At 51.2% G+C, this 15,393-nt stretch overlaps 2 protein-coding genes across 3 annotated transcripts; one reads left to right on the top strand and one right to left on the bottom strand.

The window, feature by feature from the left end:
* The first annotated feature begins 5,299 nt into the window (after positions 1–5,299).
* Ctsw (cathepsin W) lies at positions 5,300–8,798 on the top strand. Its single transcript, XM_051145901.1, has 10 exons — positions 5,300–5,392; positions 5,948–6,032; positions 6,777–6,890; positions 7,266–7,420; positions 7,520–7,616; positions 7,695–7,775; positions 7,864–7,989; positions 8,184–8,248; positions 8,326–8,526; positions 8,608–8,798. The coding sequence occupies exons 1-10, from the start codon at positions 5,312–5,314 to the stop codon at positions 8,716–8,718; spliced, it is 1,116 nt and encodes a 371-aa protein (XP_051001858.1). The 5' UTR covers positions 5,300–5,311; the 3' UTR covers positions 8,719–8,798.
* A 237-nt stretch (positions 8,799–9,035) lies between these two features.
* Fibp (FGF1 intracellular binding protein) lies at positions 9,036–13,722 on the bottom strand. Of its 2 annotated transcripts, none has more exons than XM_051145884.1 (10): positions 13,547–13,722; positions 13,159–13,357; positions 12,840–12,966; positions 11,673–11,773; positions 10,714–10,868; positions 10,327–10,435; positions 10,190–10,253; positions 9,833–9,919; positions 9,638–9,735; positions 9,036–9,158 (listed from the first exon to the last, which is right to left on the bottom strand). In XM_051145884.1, the coding sequence occupies exons 1-10, from the start codon at positions 13,629–13,631 to the stop codon at positions 9,089–9,091; spliced, it is 1,095 nt and encodes a 364-aa protein (XP_051001841.1). In that variant the 5' UTR covers positions 13,632–13,722; the 3' UTR covers positions 9,036–9,088. The 2 variants fall into 2 exon arrangements, with proteins under 2 accessions (XP_051001841.1, XP_051001842.1); XM_051145885.1 differs by having other exon boundaries at positions 10,735–10,868.
* Between the last annotated feature and the right edge of the window lie 1,671 nt (positions 13,723–15,393).

Below are 15,393 nucleotides of genomic sequence, written 5' to 3'. Positions count from 1 at the left end.
CAACAGATCTTCTGGAAGAGGAACACTGGACTAACTCACCTCTCCAGACATGTCTGCTCAGTACTGGCATGTTTGTTTAGCATGACTGAGACCTAAAGTTCAATCTCAGTAACTCCTGACTCACAAGAGTATGTGTGAATGTGTGTGAGAAATGAACTTTATTCACCTATTTCAATTGTTGTCTGGAGGCTCACTGCCTGTCTCTGCTAACAGTCCTGGAAGCTTCTAGCCTCTGTACAATCTAACGTAGGCCTAGAATGTTTTAGCCTCTGAGACTTACTGTTTAAGAAGCTCACCTCTTCTTATTCTTATGGAGCTCAAAGCCGGCTGGTTCAATTTAACTCTTCTGGCTTGAACTTCTTTCCCAGCTAACTTACTCAATCTGGCTTCTCTCAGCTTCTGAATTGCTCTGCCTGGCCTCAAACTAACTCTAGCAATCTCCTGGCTTCTTCTCGTTCTCTGGCTCGTTCTGTCTTCACCTGTGTCCAACTGGTTCTTTCTTTCAACCTCTCTCTCTGTAAAACTCTTCTGGTAAAAGTGCTATCTCACTGTCTGTCTGTCTCTGTCTTTGCTTCTGTCTCTGTCTCTCTGTCTCTCTGTCTCTGTCTGTCTGTCTGTCTGTCTGTCTCTCTCTCTCTCTGTGTGTGTGTACTGAGGGGCAAGGAGCACCTTCACTTCCACACAGTGTCTCTCCCTCTCTCCACATTGCCCCTGAAGTAGCTTCCCTTTCCTCTCTCTTCTCCTAAGAGTTGGGCACATCCTATTCTGTCAAATCTCTGATTCATCACTTTCTTTTTCTGCCACTCAATCAGACATCACTTTCAATCATGGGTGTTGCCTTTTACACACTAAGTGGGATTAAAGGCGTGCACCAGCACTCCTAGATCTAAGCTTTTCTTTACCTTAAACTTGCTCTATACCAAGGGGGCCTTGAACTGCTTGCCTCTGTCTCCTGGATTGAAGGTGTGTCTGTGTTCCAACCAGATCACTCAGACCTAAAAGGTCTTTGGTGGGGGAAAAGGAAAAAAAAAAAAAAAGGTCTTTGGATTTGATCTCTTGCCAGAGCAGTAATATTATGAATTAAAATTCCTCTACATGTATGTGTGAGTGTGTAAATATGCAGGACTATGTGTGTGAGTGTAGGAGTGTGTGAGCGTGAGAGAGTGTGTGTCTTTTGGAATTCTGAAGTAGATCAGAGCCCAGAAAGGGTAAGGTGTAGGAAGCATCTTCAGGGAATGTGTGTCACTGATATTAGCATGGCCATAGCAAGGACGCCAGTCACTCAGACTTGTGGGAATGGCAGAGCCTTCTCCAGGTCAGGCTCAGCAGAACGGCCGGGCTTTCCACGAGAGAGTGCAGATGCTGACAGTATGTGCATTTTGAAGGCCCAGATGACTGTAGCCTGAGACTGCTCCTCTGCAGAGATCCCCTAAAAGATTAGGTAACTCTCTTCCTTAGGCCCATGTAATAGGCCAGCTGAGTTTCCCGGCTGCTGGGGTGACTCCCTTGGAACACATGGCCTACCAGGTCCCCAGGTTTCCTGTATGCATGACTGTCGTTTCTTCACTCCCCAATCAGGCCAGTCCCAAGGCCCTGGTGGTGGAGACAGAAAAAAGAAAAGAGAAAAGAAAAAGAGAGAGAGAGAGAGAGAGAGAGAGAGAAGAAAAGAAAAAGAAGAGAAACAAAGAAAGAAAAATAAATATAAGGGGGGGGGAGCCTAGGGAGCTGGAGAGATGACTCAGAGGTTAAGAATACTGTCTGCTCTTCCAGAGGTCCTGAATTCAATTCCCAGCAACCACATGGTGGCTAACAGTCATCTGTAATGGGTGTCTGATGCCCTCTACTAACTTTCAGGTGTACATGCAGACAGGTATTCATATAAACAAAAGAAAGAAAGAAAGAAAGCCTGGCTAGGTGGTATGCCTTTAACCCTAGCACTTGGAAGGCAAAGGCAGGTGTATCTCTGAGTTTGAAACCAGCTTGGTCTCCACAGGGTTCATGGAGTTCCAGGACAGCCAGGGCTACATGAGAGATCCTGTCTCAAACATATATATATATAATCTTTTTCTTTTTTCTTTTATTTCTTTCTTTCTCCTTTCTTTTCTTTTCTTTCTTTCTTTCTTTCTTTTTTTTTTTTTTTTTTTGAGACAGGGTTTCTCTAATAGCCCTGGCTGTCCTGGACTCGCTTTGTAGACCAGGCTGGCCTCAAACTCAGAGATCTGCCTGTCTCTGCCTCCCAAGGGCTGGGATTAAAGGCGTGCAAGCCTCTTGTCTCAGTCTCCTATGTGAACTGCCATAGTCAGCTAACAAGGGTGTTGTTATTGTGAAGTAAACCCTCTTGATTATCAAGATCTAGCCAACCTCCCAGGCACTGGCAAGGATGCTACAACCTTCTTGTCAGGCCAGAGATGGGATGCCACGGCTACCCCACTTCACAGATGAGAGGGGCTGAGAGATTTGTCCCAGGTGCCACCGAAGTAACGAGAGCAATGTTAGAACTCAAGTTCCGCCGACTCTAAGACTGAGCCTTGCCCCATAGTAGACTGAGAAGGAGCTATCCCATGAACACCTAGCCAGGCTCTTTGAGTACCATCCCATTCAAGCTGCTATGCGTGCTGCTGTCACCTACGGGCCCTAAGACCCAGAAGGAGGTGACTCCAAGCATGGCTCATGACTCAAACGTGAGCATGAACCTCCAACGTTGTACCACCGAGCCCAAGTCATCCTGTTCCTTAGAGCCGCCTTCCCAATGGCTTCCTCTGACCTCTGCCACCCCAGCAACTTTGCCTAACCTCCTGGATTGGCACCATGTCCTCATGAAGCTTCCTATTTGGTTGCTTCCAAATTGCTCAGCTCTCATCTGAAGTGAGGTTACTCAAAGACAGTGAGGTCCCTGGCTCACAGGGCAGACCTGTCTGGCTGGCGGGCAGAAGCTACAGGGTACACGGGGGAACAAGTGATGGGGGAGGGGGAGGACCAGTTATTCATGTAAGCATTTGCTCGTTTTTGTTTTGTATTGTTTTTGGTTTTTCGAGACAGGGCTTCTCTGTGTAGCCTTGGCTGTCCTAGACTCACTTTGTAGACCAGGCTGGCCTCAAACTCACAGCAATCCACCTGCCTCTGCCTCCCGAGTGTTGGGATTAAAGGTGTGTGCCACCATGCCCAACTCACATTTAAGAGTTTGTTGATTGGGCATTGCTGACCAGACTACGCACCAGGTACCAAGGATACAACGCTGAGCAGAACACATCAAAACCTGTCCTTGCAGAGATATTTGAGGAATGGATGAAAGAAGGAAAGAAGAAGCCCCTAGCCCCTTGCCTTTAGCCTTCCACAAGAGAGAGCGTGAATGGCATGCCTCTGGCACCTCATGGCACCCACACAGCATAAAACCCACATTGGGATGTTTAATTGGGTTCCAGGGCAATTGGGCTAGGCATCAATGGACAGTTGGTCCTCTGCATTTTTTGTTTTGTTTTGTTTGCTTTGGGTTTTTTTTTTCAAGACAGAGTTTCTCTGTGTAGCCCTGGACTCGATTTTGTAGGCCAAGCTGGCCTCAAACTCAGAGGATGTCTGCATCTGCCTCCCGTGTGCTGGGATTACAAGTGTGCACACTGTGCCTGGCGTGTGTTACCACTGTGCCGGCTGTCCACCACATTTTAATAAAAGCATGTTGTGGGATCCCTGGTGGCCCTTTATCCATAAAAATAAAGACACCAAGGAGAAAGCATTGTGATGATGATGATGATGATGATTTGGTTTTTCAAGACAGAGTAGAGCCCTGGTTGTCCTGGGCTCACTTTGTAGACCAGGCTGGCCTCAAACTCAAGGGGCTCTGCCTGCCTCTGCCTCCCTGAGTGCTGGGATTAAAAGTGTGAAAGCAGCTTTTTTTTTTTTAGGTAGAGGGGTCCCTCAGCTCACTGTTCCAGGGAGAGACATGGGTGGAGTTTAATGGACCATAACAATTCTAAGGCAATTCCTAACGAAGAGGTGAGGTAGAGAGCATGGAAATGGATGACTCCCAGCATAGACTCCTCCTTTGCCCCAACCACGAACCCTAGAAAGCCAGGTCTCTCCACCTATCTCTGTTCTTGGCTGCTGTTTCCCAGCATGGAGGGAGAGCTTCTTTAGGCCAAGGACCCATTAGGATGGAGACATCAGTTACCGTGTGTCAAGCACTGCCCAGCCCCTGACCACACAAGCTCTGGGCTTGTGTCTTCTCTGATACCTTCTCTTATCTTTCTTATTCCTCTTTTGTAGATCATGTTGAGGAAAGAACAAGACAAGACAGAAGCTGACTACAAACTTTCAGTCAGCCAGTGAATACTGATGTCTGTAATGGAAGTACTCAGCTCTAAGCAGGAGGACCAGGAATTCAAAGTCTTCCCCAAATATCTAAGGAGTTTAAGGCCAGCCTGGGCAACATGAGACCCATTTCCTTCCCTCATAAAAGAACTCATAAACTGGCCAGGCCTGGTGGCGCATGCCTTTAATCCCAGCACTTGGGAGGCAGAGGCAGGGGGATCACGGTGAGTTCAAGGCCAGCCTGGTCTACAAAGGGAGTCTAGGACAGCCAAGGCTATACAGAGAAACTCTGTCTCCAAAACAAACAAACAAACAAAGCAAAAAATAAAACAAAACACACTTCCAGATGGTCTAAACACAGACAGATTGGACCTCTGTGTGGTTGGGAGGGAGATGAGTGAGCTAAGGTGTGACAGTGGTTCAAAGGGCCACAAACAGTTATACCCAAGGTTAGGGTCTTAAGCAGGGAAGTTTTGGGGTTTTTTGTTTTTGTTTTTCGAGACAGGGTCTCTCTATGTAGCCTTGGCTGTCCTGAACTCACTTTGTATACCACGATGGCCTCAAACTCACAGCGATCCCTCCGCCTCTGCCTCCCGAGTGCTAGGGTTAAAGGCGTGCACCACCATGCCCGGCGCAGGGAAGTTCTCTTAAAGAAGGTGGCTCTTAAGTTGTGCCACAGGAAAAGCCAGAGTGGGTCCCCAAGGAATGCTGCCGCCACTCCTCCCTGGGCATCAGGCACCTGTGGCTTGCCACTCTGGGTACTCCATCATGGCGTCCCTGCCCACTGAGATCTGCCCCCCTGATCTTTATATCCCAGAATTGTCTGGAACATAGTAGCCAAGAGCTGCTATTGAAAAGAGGTGAATGGGGTATAGCCAGGCAGGCAGGTGCTGGAAGGGTCTACCCTCCACCCCAAGCACATTTCCCCTCGTGGTTTCCCCAGCTCCGCCCTGACCATCCAACTTTGTCTATACAGCTTCCTGCCTCCAGCATTTGTGGCTGCGCCATGACACTGATGGCCCACCTCTCCTACTTTCTGGCCCTGTTGATAGCAGGCCAGGGCTTCTGTGACCCCCTCCTCAGCAAGGTAAATGTTTCTAACCTGCTCTCCATGCCCTTCCCTGCCAGGTCCGTGTCTGGGTTCTTCTCTCTATGAACTAGTATATTTTCTCTTTTTTTTTCTTTTTAATTTTCTTGAGACAGGGCTCCAAAGGGCAGAAGGGTCTCTGAGTTTTAGGCTAGCCTGGTTTGCATAGTGAGTTCCAGGACAGACAGGGCTATGTAGAGAGACCCTGTCAAACAAAACAAAAACAAAAGCAAAGGCCATGGTCTCACTGTGTAGCTCAGGTTAGCCTTTAACTGTGTAGCCCAGGCTGGCTGGCTTCACTGGCTTAAAACTCTCAGCTTTCCTCCTGCCTCTTGAATGCTGGACTGAGCATTCAATCAGAGGGTGAGCTGTCCCATCTACCTTTCTCTTCCTTGTTTCTCAGAGGAAGCACTTGAGGCTGGCATGTGGCCGCTCACACTGAGAAGCAGAGACGAATGCCTGATGAACCCCCAGCCCTGCCCTTGTACCTTGGAGATAAAGTTGGGTTTATAATGGTTCTTTTCTGGGTCTCTTCCACCTTTGCTTCCTTGCCAGGATGCAGGTCCCCGACCACTGGAGCTGAAGGAAGTCTTCAAGCTGTTCCAAATCCAGTTTAACCGGAGTTACTCAAACCCAGCAGGTATCACGGTCACAGACCTCATGGCTTGGGATGAGGAATAGACCTAGCCCAGGCCACTGGTGGGAAATGAGCTCCACATGTGCTCGTGACTTCCCGATGAATGCTGGGCACGGAAGGACCTTCATTCTACAGCCAGGCAGGGAGTGGAGGGCCACCACCTGGTCCCATCTTCAACCAGCAAACCCCCAAAGTGGCAGCTCTCTGTGCCCCATCCTTGCCCTGTTTATCCTGCCCCCAGGCCCAAGCTACCAGCTGTTCTCTCTTTAATTCTTGGGTTTCATCTCCCACAAAGGTCTCTGTGTGTGTGTGTGTGTGTGTGTGCGCGCACTCACACCTGTGCGTGTCTGTATATGTGTGCCTGTGTGTGTGTGCGTGTACCTGTGTATGTGTCTGTATGTGCTATACCCCATGGCCTCACCCCACCCACTCATCCTCCAGATCTGTGCTCTGATGTGTGAAGAGGAGGCAGAGAAAGGTGCAGCCCACAGGCACAGGAAACCTATCTCTAGCCATTTTAACTTTCCTTGCCTCTAAAGCTCTTGCTCAGCCTCCCCCTGAGGGGGGGGGTGTCCCTGGGGGAAATTCTAACCTCAACTGGGCTAGATAACCACTTTCTTGCAGTAGAGTGGTAATGGTGGGGGCTATAGGAAAGAGCTAGCACTCACCAGTGTGGGTGTGGGGGAGCCCAACCAGAGACCATTTCCTGCCCTGAGACTGGCCTGCAACAACTCCTGTTTGCTCTAGAGTATACCCACCGTCTGGATACTTTTGCCCACAACATGGCCCAGGCTCAACGGCTACAGGAGGAAGACTTGGGGACAGCACAGTTTGGAGAGACTCCATTCAGTGACCTCACGGGTACTGGAATCCTCTTGGCCCATGAGTAGGCCTTAGCATCCCACCTAAGGGGGTGGGAGCTGGGAGCTAGGAGCTAGGCATGGTGGCATATGCCTTTAATCCTAGCACTTGGGAGGTAGAGGCAGGTGGATCTCTGTGAGTTTGAGGCCAGCCTGGTTTACAAAGTGAGTCTAGGACAGCCAAGAGTACACAGAGAAATCCTGTCTCAAAACAAAAACAAAAATAAATAAATAAATAAAATAAAAAATTATTAATTAAAAAAATTTTTTAAAAGAAAGTATCAGAGATGGGAAGAGCCAAGGTGGTGACAGCTGGAAACAGAATATGAGAGAGGAGTGTCAAACCTGTGACCTCTGTGTCCCTGTCTGTCCCCAGAGGAGGAGTTTGGCCAGCTGTATGGTCATCAGAGAGCACCTGACAGGCTCCCCAACATGGCCAAAAAGGTAGGGTCTGAAAAGTGGGGGCAACCTCTGCCCTCCACCTGTGACTGGCGCAAGGCAACAAATGTCATCCCATCGATCAAGCAACAGGTATCTGCCCCCACCCAGCTCGGCCCAATCTAACCCAAGGAGGGAGTGATGAGATCATGGCCTTGACATCTTTCCCCACCCCATGCTCCATCCACTCAGGGAAACTGCAGGTGCTGCTGGGCCATGGCAGCAGTGGACAACATTGAGGCTCTGTGGCGCATCAGACACCACCAGTTTGTGGAGCTCTCTGTGCAGGGTATGGCAGGGAGAAGATGTGTGACAGGGAAAGCAGCCTAGGGGCCTGTTCACCCATGCTGTCCCTTTCTGCCCTCAGAGCTGCTGGACTGTGACCGCTGTGGAAACGGCTGCCAAGGCGGCTTCGTGTGGGACGCCTATATGACTGTCCTCAACAACAGCTGAGTACCAGGCTTTGTGGGAGGACAGCAGGGAGGGAGGATGCTCCTCAGTAGCCAAGACTCCTTCTTGCTCTTGCTTGTCTTCAGGTGGCCTGGCCAGCGAAACAGATTACCCGTTCAAGGGGCACCCGAATCCCCATAGGTGCCTCGCCAATAATTACAGGAAGGTGGCCTGGATTCAGGATTTCACCATGTTGCCCAGTAATGAGCAGGGTATGGCCAGGGTGGACGGGGAGGGCAGGGGGCTGAGAAACCAGAATGGAGGCTGACAGGCCAGGCTATGGGAGGTCCAATTAGAGCCATCCTCCCCCGTCACCCCCCAACATCCCCCCCATGAGAAGAGCAGCCTCAGGGCAGGCAGGGCTTGATGGCACCCTCCGGGATCTCCACGAATTACCTATTTCCAGAAATTGCCCGGTACCTGGCCATCCATGGCCCCATCACCGTCACTATCAACATGAAGCTACTACAGGTGAGTGGACAGGGCAGGAGAGAAGGGGCAGAGGGTTAATGGCCTCTGACTCAGCTCCTTTGTCTCCACCCTTCCAGAATTACAAGAAGGGTGTGATCAAGGCCACACCCACCACCTGTGACCCCCAACATGTGGACCATTCTGTCCTGCTGGTGGGTTTTGGCAAGGAGAAGGGGGGCGTGCAGACAAAGACAGCCTCGTCCCAGTCCCGCAAACCTCGCCACTCCACCCCGTACTGGATCCTGAAGAACTCCTGGGGAGCCGAGTGGGGCGAGAGTGTAAGTGGAGTGGGGGTGGGAAAGGGGCAGGCTGTAACTCCTTTTTCACTCTTCTGGCCTTGATAACCCCTAACTTCCTAGGGCTACTTCAGGCTATACCGGGGAAACAACAGCTGTGGGATCACCAAGTACCCATTCACAGCGCGAGTGGGCCATCCAGTTAAGAAGCCACCAGTCTCTTGCCCACCTTGAGGCCAGCAGCTACTCCTCAGCCTCTGCCACATGGCCACTACCCTCCTTGCCAACCCCACTCTGAGATTCTGCCTGACCCCCCCATCTTCTCTGTATGACTTCATAAACCAAGACACGATCTCTGGCTCCTGAGTGGATTCAGCTGGGGTGTGGAAAGGGCGGGTTGGATGCAAAGACCTCCTCTGTGTTGCGGTCCAGGCTCTGAGGTGCTAGTACACAATTCCTTACACACGATGGCACAGTCCGTGGGCAGACATATGTGCACACTGTGAAAGTCTCTGTGAGCTCCGCACCCTGGAACAAGGATCGCTCTCCAAATGTGTGGCAACTTTATTGTCAGGGTATATACCAGAGGGGGAGGAAAGGGGCTTCACTCATGATAGAGGCGCAGAAGGCAGCCACGGAGGGTGCCCATGTAGCGATCCCAGAGGGCCTGGTGCCTGCAGTGAAAATGACAATAGTGATCGCTTGTGTCCATGCAACACCACGCCTGACACTCACTGCTAGGAGGTTTTTGTTTTGATAGTTTGTTTTCAGAGATAGAACCTCATTCTGTTAGCCCAGGCTGGACTGGGAAACAGTGGAGCTTTCACAGTGCTGCGATGATAGACTTGAGCCATCATGCCGGGCTTCTCCCCGCTCGCCACCGAGTGCTAAGGACTGGACTAAGCACACGGTGGGTAAGTGTGCTATTACCACGCTACATACACCCTTAGGCTATTTAGTTTCCACAAGGTCTCATGGTTCTTCTAGTTTCATCCTCAGTTTACATTTGAGAACGCTAAAGTATAGAAGGGCTAAGAGACTTGCCCAAGGTTACAAAGAAGAGAGATGGAGCCTCCACACACAGAGTAGTTCAACAGGGGACCTGAATCTACTGGAGAGGAAGTCAGTCAGCCAGTGGCCTGGCATCTCTCACCGGAAGCCATCCAAGGAGTGGACTGAAGCTGAATACTGGTTGAGGAAGAGCCGCACGTCACTCAGTGGCCAGTGGTCAGAGCGGCAGGGTTCCACAAACTGTAGGTCCCAGGGAACAGGTCACATCACCAATACCCCTCAGACACAGGACTGGCTGGGCACTGGGTGGGCAGGGCAACGGGGAAGGATTGCTCACCTTCTCTACAAGGTCCACAAATAGATCTCTGACGTCCTTATTGTGGGTCAGCTTTGCGGCCACGTTCACCAGCCCCCGGGACAGATTCTGTGGGGCAGGGATCTTGGGAGTTCTGTCTTCTGCTCCAGAGGCTGAGGCTGAGGGAGGGCCGGGCCCCTTCCCAAATCTATCCACCTCCCTCAATCAAGGAAGTCCCTTCTGTTATTAGCCAGGTGGGTCCCCCTCACAGGCATAGAGAGAGAGCAGCAGTGCCACCTGCTGGTCAACACCAGGCATGAGCAGAGTTGCCCAGTTTGGGGTAGAGCACAGAGAGCTCCTGACATTTTAAGGGGGAAGGGCTTGGATAGAGCCACAGACCTTGAAGTTGGTTTCCATCTCAGAGAAGACACCCAGCTTTCCCCGGAGGGCAGTACACACCAGGCTGTAGGAAGACAGTCACACCTATAGCCATCCAAGACCGTTTTATACCCCGCCTCATGGATCCCCAAGGTCACCTCTTATGTAAGTCTAGAAGGTCCTTGTCAGCGACTAAGACCTTGAGCTCCTTCAAGTCCTGGAGAAACTCCTTGTCTAAGTCCACATCCATATCATCCACCTGGGAGTCTGTGGAGGCCGTGAGAGAAGTCGTGGGTGGGTGAGAGGCCATCTGAGGAGGTCCCGAACCCTCCTCACTGCTACCTCACCGGGATCTCAGGGATGGAAGGTGGGATGTTACAGCCCAGGCCACACAGGTGTGAGCCTTTGGCCTACAGACAAGGCGTGTGTGGAGAGGTAGCCTGGGGCTGAGGGCTGCAGAAGGAACGGTGCTGGGCACTGGGAAACTACAAGACAAACTGACGGCGCGGACCCAGTCCCAAAGCGGGCAGGGGACGTCCAGGCACCTGGGTCAGTGGGGGCCTCACCGACGGCTCCAAGGGTCCAGTTCTGGATCATAAGCTCAGCACAGAAAGCAAAGTCACCGAAGCTCAGGTACTGCAGCTTTTTCTTTCCTGTTTCAAAGCGGTTGTTGGCAAAAAAGACGATGGCTGCATAGTCTCTGCAGACAGGGGACAGTGGGTCTCTTAGGCCTAGAAACACCTTCTCACAGTGCCCACAACAATGCTTTGGTCAGTAAGCTTACTTAGTAACTGTTTTTTTTCCCCCTCTGTGTAGCCTTGGTTGTCCTGGACTCTTTTTTGTGGACCAGGCTGGCCTTGAACTTACAGAGATCCACCTGCCTCGGCCTCCCGAGTGCTGGATTAAAGGCGTGCGCCACCATGCTGGGCTCTTAGTAACAGTTCGTGAAGAGATCTTTTCTTGTCTTATATCCCTCTTAGCAGGTAGAGGCCACCTGCAATTTTGGCTAAGCATTTAGTTGTGACCTGTTTCTGCTCTAACTCACCATGTGACCAACCCCCGCCACCCATTCTTTACCCCACCCCCCCATCCCCCGCCTCTGCAAAGAGACGATCCAGGCAGTTTTCCTAAGGGACACAACGGAAGGCCTCACTACATCATTGTGCACTTCTTGGTTTGTTTGTTTGTTTGTTTGGAGACAGGGTTTCTCTGTGTAGTCTTGGCTGTCCTGGACTCACTTTGTAGACCAGGCCGGCCTCGAACTCACAGCGATCCACCTGCCTCTGCTGGGATTAAAGGTGTGTGCTACCACCGACCAGCTACCGGAGCACTTCTTAGAGGCTTTACAAATGCCTTAACCTTGGCCATTTGAGGGGATCTACAGGTCACTAACAGAGTAATCATTCCTCTAGCACAGTCAGAGGTAAAAGGGTTGGGATAGGGACAGTGGACCAGACTAAGGGCCCAAGGAGACCATGTGCAGCGGGGACGTGGCAGCCCTCACCTGGCTAACCGGTCAGAGAGGAGGAAGTGTTGCTGGATGTTGTCCACCAGGGAGCCCCGCATTTCTTCCACCACCTTGAAGACTCGCTTGAAGTTGTCAAACTGTAAGGCAGTTAGGTGACGAAGCCTGGTCAGAAGGCGCTCACTCCCAGGAGCTGCTGTGGGCCCGCTGTCTCCTGCGCACCTATCCACGCGGCACGCGCTGACTTACACTAGCTCTTCCTTTAACAAATGACTTAGGTTTTTTTTGGGGGGGGTTGTTGCTGTTTTTTTGTTTGGTTTGAAACAGGGTTTCTCTGTATAGCCTTGGCTGTCTTGGAACTTACTATGCAGACCAGGCTGGCCTTGAACTCACAGTGATCCACCTGCCTCTGCCTGCCTCCCAAGTGCTGGGATTACAGGCTTGCACCAGCACACCTGGCTCGATTTCTTTTTCCTTTCTTTCTTTCTTTTTTTTTTTTTTTTTTTTGAGACAGGGTTTCTCTGTGTAGCCTTGGCTGTCCTGGACTCGCTTTGTAGACCAGGCTGGCCTCGAACTCAGAGATCCGCCTGCCTCTGCTGGGATTAAAGGTGTGCGCCACCACGCCGGGCTTTGTTTTTTGATGAGACTGATTTAGAATGGATTCTCCTGAGTACCTGGAAATGAACTAAGCTAAGCTGCACACACAGAGGCTCATGAAAGACACAAAGGAAAGGCATTCAAGGCCTCTAAAGGTCGTAGCAAGACAGAGTCATACCCACAGCCATTAGAGCCCAGTTCACACCCTGGTTCTTCTCCCTTGAAGACAGGGCTCAGGGTTGCTAAGATAGCATCTAGCTCCCTCTGGTGGACTTCAAGGGGGGCGGGACGTGGTAGATATGGCCAAGAACAGCACCTTCTAGGCAGAAGCACCATGACCAAAAACAAGCTTGGGGTTCAGGAAACGTAAGCCCAGAAAGGCCTGCAGGGACCCAACCAGAGTCTCAAGGTCAAGGACAATAGGAGTCAACGAGAATTTCTAAGCAAAGGAAAGCCACGGTCAGAACTGAGTCTATGAAAGGTCACTGTGGCCAGATGGGGGCGAGGGAGAAGAGCCTTCCACAGTCACAGGCTGGAGGTGGAGCTGGGGTGGTGGGCAAAAGGTTTAAGAGGTGGGCTAGACTGGATGTGGCGCATTGTGGGACCCACCTGCCTCCGGCAGCTCTTGAGGGTAATTCCTGTTTTGGTGCTGATGTCATCCAGGTCTTTCTTGGTACCCTTGGACAGCTTCTTGCCCAAGACCTCCCGAACAAAGGCCTCGTCAAAGGTGTAGTACCTTGTGGAGGCAGAGGATATTACTGATGATTCATTAAGGAGAGGGAAGGGAACCTGGCGTTGGTTCCTACTGTTACCAGTGTTCTGATTTCCTGGGTATGTCCCATCCCTCCCTCCCTGAGCCTCAGTTTCGGCCGGCAAAATGGGTACAAGTGAGACTGGTTGACATCCCCGCCCGCCTCCAAATGAGCACCTCTCGATGAGGAGCGCCTGTCGGGAGGGAGGGATCTGAAAGATGAGCTGGTGCAGCAGCTTTGGCGGCGCGTGCAGCAGACGCTCCAGCATGTGAAAAGTGCGGTAGTGGTCCATGGTGTCGCTCTGTAGCACTCCTGTGGTGGCGCCCGTCTGCTCCAGGATTCCGGAGCGAACCCGTAGAGCCACCGCATCGTTCACTGAGGAGTGGGCGCTACCATAAGATACCATCCCGCTGACCCCCGGGGCTTTCCAAGGGTTCCATCTCCAATTCTTACCCTTCCCTGACTCCCAGCACTCTGTCCACTTTTCTAAACCATGTCGAAGTCCTGTCCACACCCCCCTCTCTCACCCAAAACAACTGCTTCCCGCGACGGCGCTACACAGACCTGAGTAACCATCCAACCAGAGGCGATACACGTCTTCATCTATAAGGGTCGTGTTCCCTACAAAAATGTCTAGTTCGCTGGTCATGGCGATTCCCGGGCCGGGTTCGCCCGGAGCTGGAGCGTGCAACGCCCGCACCGGGCAAGCAGCCAGAGAGCCACTTCCGGGAGTGCGGAAATTTCGCTCCGGGCACCCGGAGCTACCGAAGAACCACTTCCGGGATGGAGCTAGTATGAAGAAGCATCCCTGCCCTCTTTCCGCAGCCCTGTCAGAGGTTCTCTGGAAGATCTCAGGATAATCTTCTCCCAGTCTCCCCTGTGTTGCAGATTCTCCCACTTCCTCCTTTAAAAAAAAAAAAAATTATTTATTTATTATGGATACAATATTCTTCCAGGGTGTATGCCTACACGCCAGAAGAGGGCACCTGGTCTCATTTTAGATAGCCACCATGTGGTTGTTGGGAATTGAACTCAGGACCTTTGGAAGGACAGCCCGTGCTCTTAACCTCTGAGCCATCTCTCCAGCCCCACTAACTCCTTTCTCTACCATCTTCTCCGCTCTCTTAGAACCTCCCAATTTTGACCTGTGTCCTATATTAAAATGTTTCTGAGGCTCTCTCCTAAATCGCTACGTGTTTGTGGCCTGTTTCCACAGTCCATGAGACAGATGAGCATTTTTCTTGTTCCTGGCATGTATTTTGTTTTGTTTTGTTTTGCTTTTTGAGACAGGGTTTCTCTGCGTAGCCTTGGCTGTCCTGGACTCACTTTGTAGAGCAGGCTCTTCTCAGACTCACAGTGATCCGCCTGCCTCTGCCTCCCGAGTGCTGGGATTACAGGCATGCGCCACCACGTCCGGCTCCTGGCATGTATTTTATTTTTGCTATTTTGGATTATGTGTGTGTGGAGGGAGGGCGTGTACATGTGAGTGCAAGTGTCCTTGGAGACTAGAGTTATCAGATCCCCTGGAGCTGGATTTACAGGGAATAGTGAGTCACAGATATGGGTGCTGGGAACAGAACCCAGCCCCTCCACAAGAGCAGTTCTTGCTCCTAACCTATCTCTCCAGCCCCAGTTTTTCACCACATACTGCAGGTCTAAACAAGCTGGTGACTTCTCTTAAAGTCTTTTAGAGCTCTGCCTGGAAGCAGGCATCTGCAGGGCCACCTATCTGCTAAAACTTTCCACTGCCTTCTTTGTCTTCTCATAAGGCAGTAAAAGCTCCACACAGGAGCCGCAAGCCGTTCGACCTCCACGACTCATACTGTGTAAGGAAAGAGCCAACTCCAGCAAATTGTCGTACATGTGTTGTGCATACACATAAATATGGCTTAAATTTTTTTAATTACCAAAGAAATTAACCTTTAATAACCTTTAGTCCCAGCAGTGAGGTCCAAGACAGCCAGGGCTACACAGAGAAACCCTATCTCGAAAAAAAAAAAAAGCGAACCAAAACAAAATGAAAGTGCTTTACACAGGCCAGTTTAGCTCAGTGCTCTAGAGGGGCGCTGACCTAACAAGGCCACGTCTCCCACTCCACCTCTGCCCCCAAGGCTTCCAGAGGGATCACCCTCGCCTTCCATCTGTTTTCCTGGGATCCTATCTCAGTAGCAGCCCCAGCACCCACCCAGTTCTCCTACTAGAAACCTGGGCTGTCTCCCAAATTTCTCTCTCCAGGCATTCAGAGCTGTCGGTGTGCCTGCTGGGTGCTTCTTCCTCTCCGCCCACTGACTCAGCGCCAGCCTAGGCTTTCTGCACAGCTCTTTGATGGCTGATACACTGTTATCAATCTCGTACTCACACCCTGCCACCAGAGTACACCCGGCACGGCACAGCTGAAAGAGTCTTTTGAT

Source organism: Acomys russatus, chromosome 5 (genome assembly GCF_903995435.1).
Source record: "Acomys russatus chromosome 5, mAcoRus1.1, whole genome shotgun sequence".
NCBI lineage: Eukaryota > Metazoa > Chordata > Mammalia > Rodentia > Muridae > Acomys > Acomys russatus.
Note: the sequence above shows the minus strand (reverse complement) of the source record. Positions and strands in the feature narration are given on the sequence as shown.

Bases quoted from the DNA above. Each gene is read 5' to 3' on its own strand.
- Ctsw (XM_051145901.1), top strand. From the start codon at position 5,312: ATGACACTGATGGCCCACCTCTCCTACTTTCTGGCCCTGTTGATAGCA. The intron at 7,421-7,519 runs GTATCTGCCCCC...CCATCCACTCAG, and splicing joins TCCCATCGATCAAGCAACAG to GGAAACTGCAGGTGCTGCTG. The intron at 7,617-7,694 runs GTATGGCAGGGA...TTCTGCCCTCAG, and splicing joins TGTGGAGCTCTCTGTGCAGG to AGCTGCTGGACTGTGACCGC.
- Fibp (XM_051145884.1), bottom strand. From the start codon at position 13,631: ATGACCAGCGAACTAGACATTTTTGTAGGGAACACGACCCTTATAGAT. The intron at 10,869-11,672 runs GTGAGGGCTGCC...CCCTGTCTGCAG, and splicing joins CTCTCTGACCGGTTAGCCAG to AGACTATGCAGCCATCGTCT. The intron at 9,736-9,832 runs GTGAGCAATCCT...TGGGACCTACAG, and splicing joins TTGTGGACCTTGTAGAGAAG to TTTGTGGAACCCTGCCGCTC.